The sequence below is a fragment of the Cibotium barometz genome, chromosome 38, assembly GCF_041138505.1.
Source record: "Cibotium barometz isolate CiBa-2024 chromosome 38, ASM4113850v1, whole genome shotgun sequence".
NCBI classification, from domain to species: Eukaryota; Viridiplantae; Streptophyta; class Polypodiopsida; order Cyatheales; family Cibotiaceae; genus Cibotium; species Cibotium barometz.
Window position 1 is genome coordinate 19,045,322 of NC_141083.1, and position 23,989 is coordinate 19,069,310.

General features: G+C 44.7%; 1 protein-coding gene across 3 annotated transcripts in view; it reads left to right on the top strand.

The window, feature by feature from the left end:
* Nucleotides 1-6,810: 6,810 nt before the first annotated feature.
* LOC147616421 (ubiquitin carboxyl-terminal hydrolase 9-like) overlaps nt 6,811-23,989 on the top strand; it is an 88,113-nt gene continuing 70,934 nt past the window's right edge. For 2 of the 3 annotated variants that reach the window (XM_086777502.1, XM_086777503.1), the window contains exons 1-4: nt 6,814-7,084; nt 7,840-8,087; nt 8,218-8,448; nt 8,655-8,802. In XM_086777502.1, coding sequence (XP_086633628.1) covers nt 7,936-8,087; nt 8,218-8,448; nt 8,655-8,802 — 531 coding nt within the window. In that variant the 5' untranslated portion in view covers nt 6,814-7,084; nt 7,840-7,935. Of the gene's footprint in view, nt 7,085-7,839; nt 8,088-8,217; nt 8,449-8,654; nt 8,803-23,989 lie in introns of all 3 variants that reach the window. The other variant, XM_086777501.1, reaches the window with a different exon arrangement.

The following is a 23,989-nucleotide window of genomic DNA, read 5'->3' on the forward strand; positions in this document are numbered from 1 at the left end:
AAACCTTGAAATCAACCTTTATACATGGCTTTTTCAAACAAGGTGATCGGTGGAGTGCAGCAACATAACTCTATTCAATTGAGCGTCAAACAAATGAATCCATTAGAGATTTTATCCTTCGGATAAAACTCGTGGACTCACGTTGTGAGTCATGGGAAAAATTAAACAATGTTCAATTTAAGAGATGTTTCATGATGGGCTTGAAGAATAACAGCTTACATAACTTGATCATTGTATCCAATCCGGAAACATTCGATCAATGTTGTAAACAAGCAATATGTTTAGATGACAACATGCTGGAAGATGATCATGCTACGAGGTGTTCCTCATCTAAACCAAGTGAAGCAATGGCAAAAGAAAGATCGATCTCGAAATTGACATTCCCCGAACTCTATGTAGCCTTGCTTAAAAACTTCCAATTGACATCTTTAAGAGAGGATGAGAACCTTCAAAACTAGACAACCTTAATGTCTCTACACAAGTGAGGAACGAAATGCCTTGTGTTGAGTGCAATCACTATGACCATCCCAATCCCCATTCTGCATACAAGGCACATGTTCTTCTATATTTCATATATTGTAAGACCTTGGACCACAATCCTAAAAAGTGTCTCGCTTCATCCACAATTGACTCAAAACCTCCATCTCTCGTGCACCAAACAGAAACAGTCCAAACGGTAGAAATTGCTCAGGAAGCAATTAATCAAACACTTTAGTGTTTCTATTGTCGTGGACCTCACAAGGTGGCAGACTGCACAATTTGGAATACTTCTATGCACATAGTCATTGACACTTTGCGACCCATGTGTGAACAATGTGGCATTGATCACATAATCCAAGATTGTCCAAGACGAGTTAATTCCATGCAACTTGTCTCACAAAATATAACTCTTAACATCTTAAGTGTACAAAATGGGCCATTGTCCATGGTGCCCTTGAATGTGCGTACACATTTACAACACATTTACAAGACAAGGTAGGAGAAACACTCAAAAGAAACGCAAAAGACAATACCTCAACATGGGTAGAAGAACATGCTTTAAAACAAAACCCAAAACAGAAAATAAAACCTTTCTAAAACCAAGAAAAAGAAGGAACAACAAACTATTGAAACCAAGGTTGAGTTAAAGGGCAGGGAAAAGAAGCCTGTAAAGGACATAATCCCAAAGAGCCAAAAGTTATACATGATGTAGAAGCATCCACCTCAAAGACCACCACACAAACCATAAAACCCATATGTGCAACACAGGATACAAAAGCCCAAAAGAAAATTCGATCTCGTGGCATGGGTAAACATAATGAAAAACTGACAAACCAAAGAAAGTCAGAAAATGAAACAAGTTCTAGTACGTCACTAAGTGAGGATGAAACAACTTCTAACTCTTCACTTAGTGCACCTCATAGACCAATTAAGAAACTAGAACCCACCCAACCACCCCAAATGGATAATAATGATCACATGACATATGTGGAACGCAAAAAGCAAGCTCATCATGAGAGCATGCTTAGCTTGGTTGAATGCCTTACAGGGTCACCAATTGTGATTGAGCCTAATAATGTCAATCCTAAAAAACAACCAAAATACAAAACCCAGAGGAATACCGCTTCCCCTTTCAAGAGGAAGACATATACTCTATACAAAAGAGTCATTCGAGAGATAGATTGCATGAACTATATGCTTGAGAAAGCACGTGAGGAATTCGATAATTCCTTTACAAGATTAAAACAGTCTCTCAAAACCTCATTTAGAGGAATGCTCTTCTCTCATGGTGAAGTTAGCATAACATCCGCACTTGCACCATTAAGGGCTCAACCTAAGTTATACCCAGACATAAAGAACTCCATAGAACAAGACTGTGAGGATTCACAAGTTTCCAAACAAATCTCATTAAGAATTGTCAGGGGGGTAAGTGTGCTAGTGTACGCATTGGGTACTCTTGAAAAATCTGAGAGCCAAACAGAGGATGAAAGTGAATGGGAATATGAAACAAAAATAGGATCTGAAGCTGAAACATCCATGGTTCCTTTGGAAGATTCTATCATGGTATGGTTGGATTTCCCTACAAGCAATGATGTTAAGTGCAAATGCGCATTGATTAGCCCTCAAGCTAGCCCCATAACATCATGACAATAGATACTTGGGTGTCAATGGCACAACCTAAACTCATCCCTACAAGCAATAGTCTTGCAAAAGGAGCCAATGGACAAAACATTAAAGTTCTAGGTTACTTTAGCTACACTACTCAAACTACCGGTGGAGATATAGAATTTACATTCGATATTACCCTAGATTCCCTTGAGTATGATGTCGTCCTTGGTAGAACTTGGATATGTGAATCGTTGTAGTCAATAGATGAATCCATGCACACAGTCACCTTGAACACTCCTGCACAGGCAAGGTACAATTGCTACTATTAACAGGAGGAAGAGACCTTGGAGGAGCTGGAACTTCCAACATATCTTACTGAAAAGATCCCTAGGATTCTGGTTGGATTGGAAATTACAAATAAAGCAACTTAAGCACAGCTTCATTCAACACGAGAACACAATCTCATGACCCTTGAGCTATGGGATTTGTTAGGTCAACCAACACTCACAGCACATCCTGAAATAATTCCCTTCACACAAGTCTTGAACATGCCACGTTTGGGGTACCTTGAACATACAATGTATATTAAAACTAACCCCCTTACTTGCAAGTTTTTTGTGGTTGAGTATGTGTTGGAAGCAAATTTGATCTTGGGGCATAAATGGACTATTGCTGCCCAAGCACCAGTGTGCTTTGCTAGCGATAGAGTCATCATGATGGTCAATGACAAAAAGTTGACAATACCATACTACAAGGAAGAGAATCCAACTTTAATGGATTTCTATGATGCTGAACACAAAAGGATACAAGCCTCTTCCACACAAAAGCCCCTCTACACAATAACCTACCAATTACATCAACGACCGACTCTGATAAAGCATCTACTCCTTCAATCCTATCCTCACCTACAAAGTTCAATACCAAAACCTCGCAATCAACAACTATTCCTGAAGAAGTTCCCACAACCCAACCATCTATCTCTAACAAGGAACTTAAAGGGAAGGCCTCGGAGCCTATGCATCTTCATCGACAAACCTCACCAAAGGAGACAACCACATGCTCAAAGGCCTCATCATCGATAACCACTCCACGAGAGACTCTAGCCTCATCTTCATCAAAAATGCCCATGAGTCTCAAACCTACAGCCTCAACGCCAACCAAAGTCAAGGAGGGGCCCAAACCTTCCATATCAACCCTAAAGAAAACTCCACCACGACAACCACAATCAAGGTATCTTAATAGTATCAAGATGTGGGTGGAGAAGCAGCTACTTGTAGCTTAGGGCTACTATGAAGGTGCCAATCAAATTTGGGTGCCTCAATAGTCAAAGCCTCTTCCTCAACGCAGTACTCAAAGTCCAAAGAAAAAGAAAAGTACTCAACAACACCGTCCACAAAAGCCACTGTGAGTTCCTTAAAGAACTCCACCAAGTCAACAAGGGTGGGTACCAAAACATTACTGCAAGCACAAGGGCACTACCAAAGTAATACCAAAGCTTGGGTCCCCAAGTGCATCACAAAGTCCCCTAAGAATGCATAAAGAAGGAAGCCTTAGCATCAAGCACATTGGCCACCAATTTATAATGTTCATCAAAGATGGGTGCCTGTGCATGTGCTTCAACAACAAGGATACTATGATGGTAATTCCATCATATGGTTGCCAAAATCGAATAATGTGAAGAAAGCCTCATCACCGACTTCAACCCTAACAGCTTCACCTAAAGTTCGACAAGAATGGAGACCCAAGCAACAACAAGCAAATCACTCAACCACTCTCGTGCATTCAGCACCAACACAAGAGCTTTTATGTTCAAGCAACCCCAACGGTAACAAAGGAGCAGTCTTATCTACGGCCTCACAACATGTGAGCCAAAAATTCAAGAATCAATTCCCACGTCCAACGGAGACTTATGAGCGCATCAAAGATAAACTCAGAAGGCTCTTGTCACCCCTTTGGATGTGAAGCATAAGTGCAAAAGAACCTGTTGCTCATATGTCATGCTCTAGCTGACCCATAGAATCATTTCAATCAAAATTCATCGAGGTCAGAACCTGCACTTTCAGGGGTTTAGGCCATTTCACGAAATAACCTTTCACGGCCTCTTTAAAAAAAAAACTTCACGGAATTCCATCTCACGGAATTAAACCTCACGGAATTTCATCTCACGGAATTAAACTTCACGGAATTCCATCTCGCGAAATTTCATCTCACGGAATTAAACTTCACGGAATTCCATCTCATGGAATTAAATCTCACGGAATTCCATCTCACATAATTAAACTTCACGAAATTCCATCTCATGGAACTATACTTCACGTAATTCCATCTCACGGAATTAAACTTCATGGAATTCCAATTTACGGCCTGCAACTCACGGAATTACACTTCACGGAATTCGATCTCACGAAACTACCCCTCACAGAATTACCTCTCACACGGAATTCCAGTTCACGGCCTGCACTTTCACGTAAACACCATTTTACGGGATTAACTTTCACGGGATTAGACTGTTTCATGGAATACCCCTTCACGGCCAAAAAACCTGCAATCTCATGAGTTCAAGTCTCGCAAAATAGTCAAAACTAGTTAACAGTTTCATGGCTTAAGAACTTGCACTTTCACGATTTAAGCCACATCACAGATTAAGCCATCTCACGCATTAACACTTGCATAACGATCTTTAATAGTCATTATATATTTGTTAAGCTTATTGCTTAATATTCTTATGGCTAAATTAATGTAGCAGCTACTCCATGAGTACATATCCATACTCATGCACTGGAGAACATTTGCACCAAAGCATCACCATCGACAACTTCCAGGTACATCTCTGGATGGGGGGGCCATGGTGGGCAAAAGCTAGGTTAATGGTACAACCCATCGCCTGAAATTTTCCTTCAAATTACAAACCTCTCCAGACGACAACACCATCTTCACAAATCAATGATCTTCAATCCTTAGTGAAGATATCTATATTAGCCTCACAAGTCAACGTAATTCTTTCAATCCTCATTAACAATTGGTTACTTCAACACAGAGCAATTCAATAGGAGTCTATGTGACTCAATTCTTGTACTTCATGTATATCTGCATCATAAGAGCACTTAGATATACATAAGAACATAAAAATTACATGGGCAGAAGAAAGCAGGAACAGGTCTTACTCAACAACATTTGACAAGAACCCTGCCACCACATAAAGGGACATCATCGAAGGTCAATTTCTTCAAATGATGAATGTCGCTTTAATGAATCAAATGAGAAACTAAGAATCACCATCTCATTTTGATGATTAAGTCTACATTCCTCTGGATCCTTCCTTCTCTTCTCTCCCATTATTAACATCTCTTAGTGTCTCCATTAACAAAAATCACATGTAACCTTGTTGATGATTGCTAAAAACAAACTGAGCAAAAAAAAAAGTCCACCCTCCACCCCGTTAGGAATTCCCAATAAACCATTAACCTCTTCATTCACTAACTAGCTTTTCTTATTCCTTTCGGAGGAACAAAGACCATAGAATGTCACTCAACATCAAAGCCATCGACAAAGCTTGTTCATTCTTCCCACACAAAGGTCTTCAACACGATCACGAGGACACGATCGCCATTAGGAAGGAGGGGATGTTAACCCAATTCTAGGGTTAACAAGAGCTACCACCATTATCTTACATCAAGGAGTCACGATAGATACACCAAAGGGTCATACATTCAAGATATGAAGCAATAGTGTCCAAAGTTACAACTTGGACGGGCGCCCGTAATGGTGTGACAGAGTATTTATGGTGATCCCACTTCAAGAGCGTGTGGTAGCAAGTTAGGATGAAGTCCTAAGTGATGTACTTTATGGATATATTATGAGAGTAGTCATTGTAAGAGTATTAGGCCTCTTATGAGCCTAAAGTGCTCGGTCGGACATAGTTTAAGTGAGTGTGAACACTTATGGCCATGTATATAAGTGAATATCTCTCATAATACAATAGACTCTCCCATTGTGCAATTGAGTCTTGCTCTTGCTAATCCTCTTGCTAATCTCTCTCCTTAATGCATGCTAGTGAGTGTGTGTGAGTGAAGTGAGGTGAGAGGAGGGACGAGTACTCGCAGTACAACGCAGCGGTGTGGCAATGCTTGCGGGAGGCGCGGTGGAATTGCTTCTCAAGAGCTTGGAGACCTCAAGGGTTATGATGGCCATTGGAAAGATCCTCACGATAGTTGCGGTTCATTAGGTAATCTCCTTTTGGATGTGTTTCAAGGAGGGTTAGGGTGAGCCATAACATTTGCACACATGATAATCTTTTTGTTATTTTGAAGAATTACCACAATTTTACACTCCCTTTCATGGATGAATCTAGTATCTAAAAGCTTTTGAATCTTTTCCTTGATAAGCTTCATGTAAGTAGGGTTCATTGGGTGTATAGTTTTGGACACCACGCTTAGAATCCTCTTCCATAGGTGTGGAATGCACGGCAAGGATCTCCCTTCAGATTTTATTGCTCAGATTTTAAAAATAATCAAAATTTTGAGAAAACTCCAAGATTCAAGGCATTTGAATTATGTATAAGCTCCAAAATTTGCAAATTTTATGAGCACATGGAGCTGTAAAAGGTTGGATTTGTTAAAAAAGTAACGTGGTCAACACGATCATAGAAAAGAGACCGAAGAAACTCACAATGCTTTGTCTTTCTCCTCTTTTTCTTCTTTTAATAATATTATTTATCTTGTTGTCCCCAAAATATCAAAGGCTCTTTGAGACGTGTAATTGGATCCTCTTCCCAAGGTAATGTGTGTAACATCTCGGAATGGGGTGAGCAGAGGGGAAAAATACACAGTCGAGAGTAAAAATCTACAAAAATGAATTGAGTGGTATATGATTCGCCGACTTAGCAATTGCGTTACAAGGTGGTCACGATACATAAAATCTACACACAACACAGGCAACGATTCTTTCTATTGGTGTCGGCAACGATTCCTTCTATTGGTGTCGGCTCACATCACAGGCAAGGGTTGTTTCTCTGAGCTAGGAAATGTTTCTCTGCTCACAATCACCATAGCTTTGTGGGCTTCCAGGCTCTGTCGCGCGCGCGCGCGCAAATACTTAAATATCCTTTCTGATGTATTGAGGACATAAAAATCTGAGTAGATTTCTTCATACTAGCAAGCTCTGTACACTGTTTTCACAGAATACACTCAAGAGACCTCGCTGAAGAGGGATTTGTCTGTTTAATAGCAAATACAATTGGGTATTTGGGAAAGTTCTGTTTTTTTCTGGTTTATTTTGTAGACAAGAATACAGTAAGGTCCAAAGTTTTATGTGGATGATAGAGTGAAAACAATTATTTCGTTTAAAGACAGTAGTGGGCAGGCTTTATCTGCTTTCAAACTGCAAATTAGTGAAAGAAACAGTTGTACTATTGGCAATTCAAGAAGGAAGAGAGTAGAATAAGCCCCTCCCCCTTCTCCCCCTCTTCCCTCCTCTCCCCACCCTAAACTCTTTATACATCTACACCACAGACATGAAGATTTTGTGCTTTGCTCTATGTCCTTCAATGGGGACCTTTGTTGGGGGGCTACAGCCTTGTGCTCTGCTCATATGCGTGGCCGAGGAATAGTAGTGTTGTCAATAGTACTCACAAAAGGGGCAGGTGGTAGTTCAGCTATCACCTTAACCTTAGTCTCATCCCATGACAAGGTATTGTGTGTCCAAGTACTCCACCATGTATCTATTCTTACATTTATTTATGGCAATGTGAAGGGCATGCGACGACAGTAGACACCTGCGCAGGTTTACTCATGGAAGAAGGTAGATGGATAGCCAGACTTTTTTGAATGGGAGAAGGGGAACTGAAAGATGACCGTTCCTGGTGGAGACTTTTCTCTTAGTATTGGGGATGCTAAGCACCCTGCCACTGCAGCAGAGGAAAAGCTTGTCATACGAGACATTTTCGAGGCGGCTATAGCAAACACAAAAGCGGGGGACAAATACTTCCTCGTGAATTTCAGGTATTGTCGCATCTAGAAAGAGTCCTGTGCAAGTTTTGTCAGGCAAGCATGTTCCTCAGTTCTACCATGTTGAGCCATGGAGTTTTTTCGTACCAAAGTTGGGGACTTTTTTTTTAATGTTTTCTTCCAGGTGGTGGAAACAATGGGTGGCGTATGTAGATCTAGAGGTGTCTACTAATGATGCGTTTGAACCCAATCTATCAAATAATGCGACCACCTCAAAGCGCCCTTCTTGTATAGATAACTCGGGTTTGGTAACACATCTTAAGCAAGAAGATGAACCCGAGTTAAGAAATGCTTTGTACGAAAATCAGGATTTTGTTCTTTTGCCAGAGCAAGTCTGGATAGCCTTTCAGAAATGGTGATTATTTTTCCCAACATGCTGATTTGTACATAAAACTTAACAGGATGATTATGCAACACCCAGATTGCGAGTTATTATTGGGCCAGCAGTCTGTGATTAAGTTATTATAAGCACAATGTGGTTATTACCTTGGCTTTTGTTTCATATACAGTCCTGAGTTAATGAAGCATTTGGATGATTGATTTTGATGGTTTTTTCTTTAGGTATGGGGGGGGGCCTGCTCTGGCAAGGAAAGTCATATGCACTAAATCAATGCCAAATGACCATCTAGCAATAGAAATTTATCCTTTGCGCATTCGAGTCACTGTTGCGCCAGGTGGAACTCAGCTGATCGTGAAAGCTAGCATACAGGTGCACTCCTCTCAAGCCCCCTGAACTTCAGTTACTTGGCTTCATTTCATGCTATTAATATGCGTTCATGTGCAAGTTGATGAACCAAGGCCCTTAGTCTGTAAGTCCTCTATCAAGGATGCAAAATGAGATGGCTGGATTGAATGTTATAATTGTTACTAATAGTTCATCTTCCCTTGGAGTCTGTGAGACATTGTGTCTCATTGAGAGTATTGAGTTTCAAAGGTGATTCCCTCTATTCTGCTGTTCTTGTCGACATGGCCCAAGCTATGGCTTCCATGTAATGAAGCTGAAGGCATGTCATGGATGATTGGGCCATCTTGTGCAGAATCCCCTGGGCAGCAAGACAATCCCTTATGAAATGATGTTGCTTTTCCATGGGTTTGCCACAGGGTTTTCTAATTGTGCCACCATAGCGCCTTTGGAAGTTAAAGCGCCCAAAGGGGGACGCCAATGGAGAGAGAAAATAGTCACCCACTGACTTTTGGGCGGGGGTGTTCCACCTGCACCCTAGTTTCGCAAACCATCTTTATTACGTAGGTATCTTTCAAAGTAGCCTCCATAGCAGAAAAATTTATGACTTATGAACATGCATGGACAATTTGATGGCTGTTCTTTTGTGCTAATTGATCTATCAAGTCAGCTCCGCTATGTAATTCGGAATCATGTTGTCACTGAATACAGTGGCAATTTTCTCTCCTGTGTAATCACGAATTCGTACAGATGTATGGCCATTAACACCATTTTTAGTAGAGGAGATCAGCATCCATAGTCTAGGTTTTAAACTCACCAATTGAATCACCATAATCTTGCCCAAGTCCTTTGCTAGTTATGAAACACCTGTGTATAACCTTATGAAAGGCAGTTGTGCTAGCTAGTTTCTGAACACCTGCAGACAGCTTGAAAAATGTGGCATGTCAAATCCTGTAAGCAATCTGTTTATCGTTCAGATTTTTTGTAAGAAGCAGCGTGTACACAATAGCCTCCAAAGATGCACAACTCCCCCCCCCCCCCCCCCCCCCCCCCCCCCCCCCCCGCCCCCCGGCACATAGTGTCTCATTGAGAGCATTGAGTTTTGAAGGTGATCCGCTAACTCTATTCTGCTGGTCTCCATGGCCCAAGCTATGGCTTCCATGTAATGAAGCTGAAGGCATGTGATGGATGATTCGGCCATCGTGTGCAGAATCCACTGGGCAGCAAGACAATCTGAAATGATGTTGCTTTTCCATGGGTTTGCCACAGGGTTTCTACTTGCATGTGACATCCTCTTTTGCTTAACTTGACGGAAGCTGCATAGCCTCCAGATAGTCCATCAATAAAGCCGGATAGTTGTCAAAAAATTCCTTTGTCAAGCCAAACCGCTTTGTGAGTCCCTTGGTCTTGAAACTTCGTGAGGAATTGTCTCTGTCTTCGGCTAGAACGGTGCTTGAAGTGGTGTAGAAGGATACGCCCGAGAACCATCACTTCAATGTCTTCAACAATGTTTGGTTCCACTTCGTCTTTAATCTCTGAAGGAGATTGGACCGGCATATGGTTTTAGCCAATTGACATGGAACACATTGTGTATAGACGAGCTCGGAGTTAACTTCAACTTCATTGACACCTCATTGATCTTTCTCTGGATAGGAAATGGTCCGAAACTTTTGAAAGATAACTTCGGGCATTGCTTGCCCACCTGTTTCAGCTGTTGCTTCATAATCCGAAGATAGACCCAATCTCCTTCACAAAATCCATAGATATATCCTAGAAAGGTCCTTCGAGAATGAGTTAAGGTTGTAATAACCCTATCTTCTTCCCACAGGAAGCTTTCACTTTCTGACAAACCTCACGGTGCTGCATGAGTGAACACATCTCGCCTCATCTTTGGCCAATAGTATTGCCTTTCTAGCTTCTCCAAAGTTGAATTCATGTCCCTGTGACCATCGGTGACGGCATCATGAGCGTCATGGAGAAGAGCTGCCCTGAACGACTTCATGACACAAAGGTGGTCTTTGTAGAAAAGCCAACCATCCCGTATAAAAAAGTAGCATGGTCGTGTTGCATTCAATGCCTGTTCCCATTGTATACCGAATTCCTCGAAATCCGTGTACGTGTGCTTCATATTATCTAGTCTCGTACCAACAAGGTCTAGTCTAGTGTTCTGAATCAGAGTCATAATTCTCTTCCTGCTCAAAGCCTCAGCACTAGTTGGCCTTTCCTAGAAGGTACTCGATCATGCCACCAAATTTGGCTCCTGCGGTGCTGACGGTCACTCCACTGTGCACTTGGCATTGTCTGAATCCAATGCAATGCGTGATGGTCAGTGCGAATCTCAAATTCTCGCCCATAAAGGAAATGCTTTCAATGTTTCAGGGCTTGAATCACTAGGAGGAGTTCCCGATCATAGACCGAGTAATTGTTTTTTTTTTTGGGAGGGGGGGGGTAGGAGCTTATGAGACATGTAAGCTATTGGATGGCCATTCTATTGTAAAACAGTTCCAGTCACGATGTTACTCGCATCGGTGATTTCTTGGAACAGCTCATTCCACGAAGCCAGTGCTAGACAAAGAGTCACTGACAAAGCCACCTTGAGGTTCTTGAATGCCTCCAAAGCTCATGGAGTCATTCGGATGCAGTCTTGACACCCTTAAGCAGATCTGTAAGATCTGTCGAGAGGTCAGAGAACTTGTCGATGTGAGTGGAATATGCCTAGCATATGCCCACAAATATCATAAGTTGTCTACGGTATCTTCCAATTGACTATCTCGGCCACTTTGGTCGGGTCAAGTTGGATGCCCTCGGCACTGATTATGTATCCAAGGTAGTGAACCTCGAACAAATAAAACTTTGACTTTTTCTCATTGACATAGAGCTCATTGCTTTCCAGCAACTTCAAAACCTCCTCCACATCAATGTTATGCTGCTCGATTGTAGCTGAAAATACAAGTATATCGTCCAAAAATATGAACACACACTTGCCAATTAAGTCTTGGAGTATCCACATCATCATGCGGTTGAATGTGGGTGGGACATTCGTCAAGCCAAAAGGCATGGCCACAGATTCATAGTGGGCCCGTTCCGTACGAAAGGTTGTCTTGGGGATGTTCCCCTCAACAATCCGAACCTGGTGGTTAGCCACTTTTCAAATCTAATTTCGAGAACACCTTGGCCTCAGTTAGCCTCTCTAAAATGTAATGTATCCGAGGCATTGGAAACTTGCTTTTTATTGTCATCTTGTTGAGTCCATGATAATCTACACACAATTGAGAAGAACCATCCTTTTTCTTGAGAAACAGGATCGGAGCGGCAAATGGCGATACGCTAGTACGTATAAAGCTAGCATGCAACAGTTCTTGGAGTTGGTGGTCCAACTCCGATTCCATTTCAACAAGAGCTAGGCTCATTGAGCGGCCTGTTGTGTGACCACATTCTCCATGCTACCATTGTCAAACAAGATGACGACTCTCTGGCCACATATGTAGCCAAACGTCTTGAGCAGTTCATTGCGCTCATACTCCTGGTCTTGGTCGCCCTGCTGCTTATCTTTGAGCTCCTGGTTGATGATTGCACCAACCGAAGAACTGGATTCCGAAGAACTAGGGACGACTGATGGAGTCTGTGTGGGAGCGAGACTCACCACGCTAGTTGTGGAGGTTGGGGTGGGAGTCTGGTGAGTGGTAGTCTTCTTTGGACAATCCTTAGAAGTGTGTCCTTTTGTGTGACAAAAGAAACACCTACTCTCCTCCTTGTACTGAGCTGTTTCTTTGGGCTCAGCCGTCCATTGGTCTTGCTTGCGTGAGCTTTTTGGTCTGGAGTAAGCTTGGGCACATTAGTCGAGTTCTCCTGTGTTGGGGAAGATCCCGTCTGGTTCTGGCCTTTTCCTTCTGAGGCGGGTGGAAGGCAATAGAGCTTTTCTCTATTGTACTTCATCTTAGCACTTTACGCAAGCAAGAGTGCATCCTCAAAGGTGGCTGGCCGAAACATACGCACTTCCCACTGGACTTGCGTGTCAAGGCCATAGAGAAACTGTCCTTTCTTGTCCTTATCAGAAATGCCGAATTGCAAATGGAAGTTCAAAATTTCAGTTGCAAATTGCCGGACTGGTTGCGCGTTTTGATACGCTCCTCTGAACTCGTTTTTGAGTCACTCAAGGTAATGGGGCGGTAGAAACTGTCGCTTCAAATCTAGGACAAATTCGTCCTAGACAAAATCTACCACACCGAAGTTGGTGTGGGCATGAGCCCACTAAGTCCACAATGGGATGGGCTCGTCCTCTTAATACCCAACTAGACATCATTACTTAGTCAGTGTCATTTTTCTTAACATCAGCAAAATAAGCTTCAAATTGATGCAACTAGGAGTAAAGGGTCGTGGAGTCGAGTTTACCATTATACTTACAAAAGTTCATCCTCTCGAGAGGAGGACTCGAGAAAGAAGCTGGTGTTGCTCTTGCATCTAAAGCCGCAAGAAATCTTTTGTGCTTTACGCGTTGTTTGGCATCTTCTTGTATGGCCGCATGGGATGGTGCCGCTCAGTCTTCCATCAACCAAATCTCCAATGCTTGCATCTGTGACTTGAGTGGCGATTCGGCTGCAGTAGTAACCCTTCAAGAGGGTTACTCGGACGAGGATTTGCTATCGGGTTTTGGGAAAGAGAAGGAGACGGAGTATGGGTTCTTTCTTCTCGGGCCAAGATCTGCGCCTTCTGCCCTTTAACTTGGTGTTCTGGCTTGCGAGTTCTTGCATCATCGTTTGGAACATCTCGTGCACAACAATGTCTACTGTCCTTGAAGGACTGGTAGGTGCTTCTTGTTCCGGATTCTTTGTTCTCTGTCTTCGTCGAAGTTTGCGATAGTGGGAATATGCACTTCCTTTCCAAAACGCAACCAAGCCATCCACTATGCATGTCGGAGACTTGCCAAGGGCTTTCGGAGGCTAAAAACCAATTGTCCTTCAAGGGGATAGGAGTCACAATGAAAGGGGTGGTCCTCTGGAGTCTAGAAACCAACCACACAAGCGCGATTTTTTTTTCGGTTTTTTTTTTTTTCGGTTTTTTGGCTGAATCTTCACACTTGAATAAGGCTCTGATACCAATGTAACATGCGGAAGCTTGATGAATCGAATTGATATGTCAATGGACAGAATTCAACAATCTTTCATGACGAAGATATCGCACAACATAGAGAGAGGTGTGCAGAGAGAGAGAGAGAGAGAGAGAGAGAGAGAGAGAGAGAGAGAGTTATATTAATGTCTATGCAAGACCCCAAGGGCCTATGAGACCAAAAGTAATACAATGGTACCATGGATATACTGAGCCATGGAAATCTGAAAGAAAAAGTAAAATGAAAACATCTGACAATACATGTGATCAACCGATATCCTGTGTAAAGTGAGATATGCTATGATCAGCTAATGACGATACCCGCCTCAGCCAGAACTGATCTGATGGCAGAGTGAATGTCAGGCGTCTGTGATGGGAGCGTGTCATGGTGCACAAGAGATAGAGTGGTAGAGGTGTGTAACTCTGCTCTATATACACAAGAAGATCGCGGGAATGATACAAAAATGACAAGGGGGCTGGGGGCCATTTTATATGGCCCCCCATCAGCAGTCGACCTGCTGTAGGGCAGCCGACAGGACAAAATCCCCACGACTGAAAATACTCAGTCGGCCAGCAGCAGCAGAGGGTCGGCTAGCATCAGGGAAGTCCACGACCCATGCAAATCAGTCGACCACCTCCAGAGACTCCACAGATGTAGTCGGCTAGGTTCAAGGTCCTCCTGCCACTACAAGATTGCCTCCCATGCCATAGAAAAAAAGAAAAAAATGGGGGAAAAATACGAAGAGTGGGGAAAAAATGAGAAAACACCTCATAAGGGCGGGCACACCCACAACAAAGGCCCTGGTGTATAAAAATAGACAGGAGATGACTTCTAACACCCCCTCTCAGCTCCTGGTTGTGAAACCAACCACAGGGAGCTAGGGTGCCGCTTGAGCAAATCTTGAGATAGCGACTTCGTGAAGAGGTCCACCGTACTGTCCTCCGTCGAACAGAACTCTAGCAAGATGTCATCAGCAACGATCTGTTCACAAACAAAGTGCCTTTGGATGACCATGGGTTCCTCCAGTGGAAGCCCAAACCTGCAATGCAACCTCTGCATCCTCACCACCTCACAAGCAGCACCACAAGCAGCCCGGTACTCTGCCTCTGTCCTCGACAAGGCAAAAGATGACTGCCTCTTACTGCTCTGTAAAACTGCTCCTGGGCCTGAAGTAGATCTCCTCGTGTCCGGATCTCCTGAGTCCTCCCCAAACTGAGTCACTCCAACTGTGGAGTCGGACTCCATCAATCAATCCCCCTCCTGTGTAAAAGAGTCCATGATCCTTCGCATGCCGCAGAAACCACAGGAAACGCAATCCTGCCTCCCAAAGAGTCATCTACAACCATGAGCTCAACTGCCTCACCAGGAAGCTCCCGTCCAACCTGGTGTCCATCAACCAGATCAATGAACCATTCTGCTTCTGAGTCAAAGAGGCATCACACTGCTCACAAGGATCAACACCTGTTACGGTGCAAAAACAAGTCCTGGAAACCTGTTGAAGACCACGCAAGGCCTTCGGAAACCTGTCAACCACCCCCTCTGAATCCGGAACCACAAAGCTTGGAGTATGCACCTCCTTCTGCAAGTAATCAAGTGCCACCTGCCTGGCTTTCCGAAAGGTCCCCGTGGAAAGAACATTCTCATCTACAGGAGGTTCTTTGTCCCGAATACTACGAGACATCAGAACATAAGCTACCTGTTCAGTTTCCTGTGACTGACGAACACAAGAACTACCAACATCAATACTGGAGAGTTCCTGCCAACTGCTGCCATCTACTGGCAAGCTATCCACCATCTGGTCCCGGAAAGCCTGCACCTGCAGCGTATCCACACTTAAGTGGCCATTACCAGACTGCCACTCATCACAAACCTGAGGACCTGGGAGAGAGAGTGCTGAAAGCTTGTAAACTCCATTCTCCACTCCGCCTTCCCAAACTACCTGGCCTGTTGCTTTGTCCCGGAGAGCAACAAAGTGCTCATCAAACTCCACCCGTACGCCAGTCTTGCAAACCTGATGCACTGACAACAGATTAAAACCAAGTGACGGAACATACAACACCTGGGAGGAATGCTTCCCCCCTTTGCCATCAGGAACTATCTCCAACCTGCCCTCACTGTGAACTGGGATAGTGGATGTATCCCCAGAAAAAATGTGACTAGAAAACTTGCAAAGATCCTGTAAACCGGAACGGGAAGGAGTCGCAAGATCTACTATCATGTTGTCTGTGTCAGACTCATTACTTTTCAGCATTCGTGAAGAGAAGACAGCTTGGGGAATGTGGCAGAGATTGCAGGACTTGTATGCCCAACAAAGTGCCTCAAGCAAAGTGTATTGGTTGAAGAAACTCATAGGTCTTCAGATGAAGGAAGGGGCGTCTATGACAGCCCATCTCAATGAGTTTAATGGTATTGTCAGCCAAGTTATAAATCAAAAGTTGGCAATGGACGATGAGTTCAAAGCCACTTTTTTGTTATACACTTTGCCAGAGAGTTGGGACACATTCAGGACAGCCACTAGCAATTCGAATGCTATGCTGTCATATGTAGATGTTGAGGGTGCTCTTCTTCAAGAAGAGATGAACAGAAAAAACAACTCTGTTGGAAAGTCCAATGCAATGAATGCACGTGGGAGATCCCAGCAAAGGGGGAAAAGCCAAGAAAGGGGAAGGAGCAAGTCTCGCTCCAAAAAGGATTTGGAATGCCATTATTGTGGCAAGAAGGGACACATTAAAAAGCAATGCTACAAATGGAAAAATGATCAAAAGGAAAAGGGAAAAGGCAAAGACAAAGAGAAAGATGAAGCCAAAGATGTAAAGCCAAAGGGCAAAAGTGGAGTCAAGATCGAAGAAATCAATGTGTCACATGCAGGTGGCAGTGAGGATGAGGTCCTCTTTACGTCTTCACTTGATGCCCATTCACTTCTTACAGGTGGTCATGGTATGCACTCATGGATCATTGATTCAGGTGCCTCCTTTCATGTCACAGGTTGCAGAGACTTGTTTGTCAGGTACACTGCTGGCAATGAAGGAGTGGTTTATTTGGGTGATAACCATGCATGCAAAATTCTTGGCAGAGGTGATGTGAGGCTTGTATTTTCAGATGGCTCACAGCTTATGCTCCATGATGTCAGGCATGTGCCTGAGATCAAGAAGAATTTGCTTTCTACTGGACAGCTTGATGATGCTGATTATGTTACCACATTTGGTAGTGGAAAGTGGAAAATTAGTAAGGGCTCACTGGTTGTTGCCAGAGGCTCTAAGGTGGACACTCTTTACTTCATGCATGCAGGTGTTTGTCACCATGCTAATGTAAATGCAACCGAGCTGCCGGAAATCTAGCCGGTTGGGACACATGAGTGTCAAAGGGAATGGAGCAATTGTCTCGTTTGGGTTACTTGCCTTCTCTAAAGTTTTCAAGTTTTCAATTTTGTGAGCATTGTATATATGGTAGGCAACTACAGTGCCCCCACAAGAAAGCTCTTGGTCAGAAAGATGCTCAGTTAGAGCTTGTGCATACAGATGTATGTGAGATGCCTCAGCTTTCTTTGGGAGGGGCAAAATATTTTGTGTCTTTTATAGATGATGCCACACGCAAGGTGTGGGTTTATCCTCTTCGTTTGAAGAGTGATACATTCTCAGTGTTTGAGAAGTTTGTTGCTCTTGTTGAGAATCAAACTGGCAAAACACTGAAAGCTTTGCGTTCCGACAATGGTGGAGAGTACATGTCCAAACAGTTTCAGGACTTTTGTGATGCTAAAGGCATCAAGAGGGAGCTCTCTACTCCTTATGATCCTCCACAAAACGGGACAGCAGAGAGGATGAACAGGACCATACAGGAGAAGGTCCGTTCTATGTTGTCACATGCTGCATTACCTCATGGTTTTTGGGCTGAAGGCTGTTATGACAGCCGTTCACCTTATAAACAGGTCACCTAACACGAGGCTTGGTGGGAAAGTGCCAGAAGAAGTATGGACAGGGAAGCCTCCGTCATACAAGCACTTGAGAGTGTTTGGTTGCGTTGCGTACGTGCACATACGCAGGGAAATGCGCACCAAACTTGATCCTAAGTCTCACAAATGCATATTCCTAGGATATGGTGACAGAGGTGAAATGGGGTATAGACTTTGGGATCCCATGAATAGAAAGATCATACGCAGCAATGATGTCATTTTTGATGAAACATGCATGTATAAGGAGCCTGCAAGGCAACAGGAGCCTAGCAGAGTCATCTTTGATGATGATGGACATCATGGACAACAACAAAGGGCTGTAAATCAGCCATTACAGCAGGAAAACCAGCCCTTAAATGGTGCTGAAAATGGTCCAAATGGACAGCCAGATATGGCAGAAGATATCCCTATGGATATACCACAGTTGGAGGAGATACCGGGCATGATATTTCAGCCTTATGGCATGGAACAGGAGCCACCAATGGGTGATATGCAGGCTGGACAGCAACCTGCAAATGATGGTAATTGGGTACGGAGGTCCACTAGACCCTCCAGAGCCCCTGACAGGTTTGTTCCAGGGGTTGACTACTTGATGCTCACTGACTGTGGGGAGCCCTCATGTTATAAAGAGGCTTTACAGAGGGCAGACAAAGCTCTATGGGAGCGTGCCATGAAGTCAGAGATGGATTCTCTCCATAAAAATGGAACTTGGAAGTTGGTGCCTTTGCCTGCAGGCAAGAAGGTTTTGCCATGCAAGTGGGTATACAGGCTCAAAGTTGCATCAGATACAAAGCCAAGATACAAAGCCAGGTTAGTGGCTAAGGGCTTCAAGCAGGAATATGGTGTGGACTTTGATGAGATCTTCTCTCCGGTGGTCAAAATGACCACACTTCGAGCTGTGTTGGCTTTGGTTGCACATGATGATCTGGACTTGATTCAGATGGATGTGAAGACTGCTTTTCTTCACGGTGATCTCCATGAGGAGATATATATGCAGCAGCCAGAAGGTTATGCAGTAAGTGGAAAGGAGAAGCTTGTATGCAAGCTGAAAAAGAGTCTTTATGGGCTCAAACAGGCACCAAGAGAATGGTATCATAAATTTGATACATTCATGAAATCTCAGAAATTCAAAAGAAGTGACATAGATCACTGCTTGTACACCAAGAAAGCTTTGGATGGCAGTCTATTGATCCTCATCTTGTATGTTGATGATATGTTGATTGCTGGGAAATCTCGTAAAGAGATGGATGCCTTGAAGAAGAGGCTGCATGAAACCTTTGATATGAAGGATTTGGGTGATGCAAATCACATCTTGGGTATGCGGATACTTCGGGACAGAAATCAGCATGTGTTGTATTTGTCTCAGAAGGAATATATTGGCAAAGTTTTGCAGAGGTTCAATATGGACGGGGGGAAGAAGGCTAGTACTCCTTTGCCTCCATATGTGAAACTCAGTGCTATGGACAGCCCACAGTCGGATAGTGACAGGGCTGATATGGCCAAGATTCCGTATGCTTCAGCATGTGGCAGTCTCATGTATGCCATGGTTGCTACTAGGCCGGACATTGCATTTGCAGTGGGAGTGGTTTCTAGATACATGGCCAACCCTGGCAAAAAGCATTGGGAAGCAGTGAAAGGTGTCATGAGATACCTGAAGGGCACACAGGATTTGTGCATTTGCTTTGGCAAACAGGATGCATTAGTGCATGGTTACACGGATTCGGATTATGCCGGTCATCCAGATAACCGGAAGTCTACTACCGGTTATGTATTTACATTCACAGGAGGTGCTGTGTCATGGATATCCAGGATGCAGAAGTGCACTGCCTTATCTACTACAGAGGCCGAGTATATTGCAGCCACAGAGGCTTGCAAGGAGGCATTATGGCTATCTCGGTTAGTGGTTGATTTGGGCTATACAGGGGATATTCCATTGTTGCATTGTGACAGTCAGAGTGCCATCCTGTTGGCAAAGAACCCTGTCTTTCATGCAAAGACGAAGCATGTGGATGTGAAGTATCACTTCATCAGAGAGGTGATAGAGAACAAGCAAATTCAGCTTGTTAAGATTCATACGGATGACAACCCGGCTGATTTGTTGACGAAGAGTTTGCCTCCGGAGCGTTTTGCTCATTGCAGACACTTGATGGGCATTGGATGAGGCCATTTTCAGCCTTGATATGGCCTTGTATATTATCATGTACATGCTGATTTTTTCTTTTCCTTTACTTAAGGGCACTTTGCCTTTAAGTGGGAGGTTGTTGGGGTAAAGGCGTTATGCCCACCCTTATAGTGTGTACAAGCCCATAAGTTATAGTACATAGTACACTTAGTACTTTTAATGTACTAAGTGCACTATGTGTACTAGTGCAATATACATGTGTGATAGGGGAGTCACACACTCATGCCTCATGAGTTGACTTATCCCCACAACTCTCTCTCTCTCTCTCTCTCTTGCTTCTCTGTGTATGTCTCCCATCAATGAACTCTAACCCTAATTCAGTTTCTCCCCATCACTCCAATCTCCTCCCTGCCTGAAGAAAATGAAACATCGGTGTCCATCACCTCCAGGTGCACAAAAGCCGGAGTCTTCATGATTGCTGCTGAGGAATCTTCACCCTTCTCGGTCTTCCGCTTGGGACACTGCCTCCAATAGTGGCCTTTCTTGCCACAATCATTACAGGTCCTCTTTGCCTTTAGTTTCTCGCGTTCAGTAACGGACTTCTTCTCAGAAGACTTCTCCGACGAAGCCTTCCCTTTGCCCGTGTTACGGCCTTTCGACCGTTGGCCAGTTAAGGCCTCCGAACCTCCACCTTGAGGAGGGTTCGTGAATCGTTCCTCCTAGTCCAAGAGCATGGGCACAAGCTCCTCCCACGTGATGGTGCTGAGCCTTCCACTGGTAATCAAAGACGAGTAAAAGGCTGAGTACTGAGAGGGCAAGTGTGACAGCAACGTTATGGCCATGTCCTCTGACGATATCTCCTTCCCAGCCTAAAGAACTTCCTGTTGAAGAGCTTGCAGCTTGTTAATATGCTCCCGCATCGTCAACGACTTTGCAGGGCTCATAACCCGCATCTGTACTTCCAAGGAAATCCTCTTCATGGGCGATACCCTGTTGTAAAGAGAAGCCAAATGCTGCCATATACCTCTGGCCAGCGTCATATGCTTTACATGATTGATTACCTGCGGTGTGCAGTTTAGAAAGATAAACGAATGGACCCCGGCGTTGACACGATCCCACATCTGTGCCTGTGCCTCTCGGTCCTTTCGGATCGACGGTAACTCCCCTTCCTCTACTTCCGGCCGTGGAACCCCAACAACGACGAAATCAGCGAGGTCGTAAGACTCCAGAACAGATTCCATCATAACCTTCCATATGCCGTAGTTGTTCCCGTCCAACTGACGGTCCACTAGGAACGTGGGGAGTGTTGAGATCTTCACATGCCTCTTGGCCATCTCAAACAGATCTGCCATTGCGGGGATGTACTCTGAAAAGGGTGGGTGGGTGGGAACAAAGAAGAACTAACACTTGCAAGTGGCTGTCTAGCAAATCAGCCCGCCTTCTTCTTGCTTCTCCTCTTCCCGAACAGTCCCGAACAGTCCACCAATCAGCAACACAACAGTCCCCCTCTTGCTCACACAAATCCCAGGAACTATCTAGAGCCTAGGCTCTGATACCATGTCAGAATACGCAGCGGAGATGATGACCAGATCTGGGAACACAAGAGAAAAACGCAATGCAGAAAAATAACAGCACAAGAGATAGAGTGGTAGAGGTGTGTAACTCTGCTCTATATACACAAGAAGATCCCGGGAATGATACAAAAATGACAAGGGGGCTGGGGGCCATTTTATATGGCCCCCCATCAGCAGTCGGCCTGCTGTAGGGCAGCCGACAGGACACACAAAATCCCCACGACTGAAAATACTCAGTCGGCCAGCAGCACCGGGGGTCGGCCAGCATCAGGGAAGTCCACGACCCATGCAAATCAGTCGGCCACCTCCAGAGACTCCACAGATGCAGTCGGCCAGGTTCAAGGTCCTCCTGCCACTACAAGACTGCCTCCCATGCCACAGAAAAAAAGGGAAAAATGGGGGAAAAATACGGAGAGTGGGGAAAAATGAGAAAACATCTCATAAGGGCGGGCATTGTCAGAATACGCAGCGGAGATGATGACCAGATCTGGGAACACAAGAGCAAAAACGCAGGCAGAAAAACAGCACAAGAGAGAGAGATGTAGGCGTGTAACTCTGCTTTGATATACACAAGAAGATCCCGAATATGATACATGAAGTAGTGGGGAGCATGGGGCATATTTATATGCCCCATAGATGCAGTCGGCCTATGCTAGAGACTCTCCACGACTGAATAATGCAGTTGGCCAGCAGTAGTAGCCTCCACGACTGAAGGACCAAGTCGGCCAGCCACCAGCACCTACACGACTGTGTAAAACAGGTCGGCCAGCCATGGGGTGCAGTCGGCCAGCCCCATGGGCTCCTGCCAACCATCTGGCATCCATCCACACTACTGAAAAATGGGAAAAAATAGGGGAAAAATGCGGGGAGTGAGGAAAAATGATAAAACACCTGATAAGGGCGGGCACACCCACAACAAAGGCCCTGGTGTATAAATCTAGACAGGAGATGACTTCTAACACCCCCTCTCAGCTCCTGGCTGTGTAACCAACCACTGGGAGCTGGGGTGCCGCCTGAGCAAATCCTGAGAGAGCGACTTCGTGAAGAGGTCCACCGTACTGTCCTCCGTTGAACAGAACTCTAGCAAGATGTCATCAGCAACGATCTGTTCATGAACAAAGTGCCTCTGGATGACCATGGGTTCCTCCAGTGGAAGCCCAAACCTGCAATGTAACCTCCTGCTGCTCCGTAAAACTACTCCTGGGCCATAAGTAGATCTCCTCGTGTCCGAATCTCCTCCCCAAACCGAGTCACTCCAACCGTGGAGTCGGACTCCATCCAACAATCCCCCTCCTGTGTACAAGAGTCCCTGATCCTTCGCATGCCACAGAAACCACAGGAAACGCAATCCTGCCTCCCAAAGAGACATCCGCAACCATGAGCTCAACCGCCTCATCAGGAAGCTCCCGTCCAATTTGGTGTCCCTCAACCAGATCAATGAACCATACAGCTTCTGAATCATAGAGACATCACACTGCTCACAAGGATCAACACCTGTTACGGTGCACAAACAAGTCCTGGAAACATGATGAAACCTGTCAACCACCCCCTCTGAATCCGGAACCACAAAGCCTGGAGAAACCACCTCCTTCTGCAAGTAAGCACCTGCCACCTGCCTGGCTTTCCGAAAGGTCCCCATGGAAAGAACATCCTCATCTACTGGAGGTTCTATGTCCCGAACACTATGAGACATCAGAGCATAAGTGACTTGTTCAGCTTCCTCTGACTGACGAACACAAGAACTACCAACATCAGTACTGGAAAGTTCCTTCCAACTGCTGCCATCTACTGGCAAGCTATCCACCATCTGGTCCCGGAAATCCCGCACGTGTAGCGTATCCACACTTGAGTGGCCATTACCAGATTGCCACTCATCACAAACCTGAGGACCTGGGAGAGAGAGTGCTGAAACCACTTGGCCTTCCCAAACCCCTTGGCCTGTTGCTTTGTCCTGGAGAGCAACAAAATGCTCATCAAACTCCACCCGTATGCCAGTCTTGCAAACCTGATGCACTGACAACAGATGAAAACCAAGTGCCAGAACATACAACACCTGGGAGGAATGCTTTCCCCCTTTGCCATCGGGAACTATCTCCATCCTGCCCTCACTATGAACTGGGATAGTGGACGTATCCCCAGTAAGAATATGACCAGAAAGCTTGCAGAGATCCAGTAAACCGGAACGGGAAGGAGTCATGTGCCTGGAAGCACCACTATCGAGAATCCACTCCCGAGTATCCGTTGCGGAGAGTCCTCCAATCTCCTCCCTGCCTGAAGAAAATGAAACATCGGTGTCCATCACCTCCAGGTGCACAAAAGCCGGAGTCTTCATGATTGTTGCTGAGGAATCTTCACCCTTCTCGGTCTTCCGCTTGGGACACTGCCTCCAATAGTGGCCTTTGTCGCCACAATCATTACAGGTCCTCTCTGCCTTCAGTTTCTCGCGGTCAGTGTCGGACTTC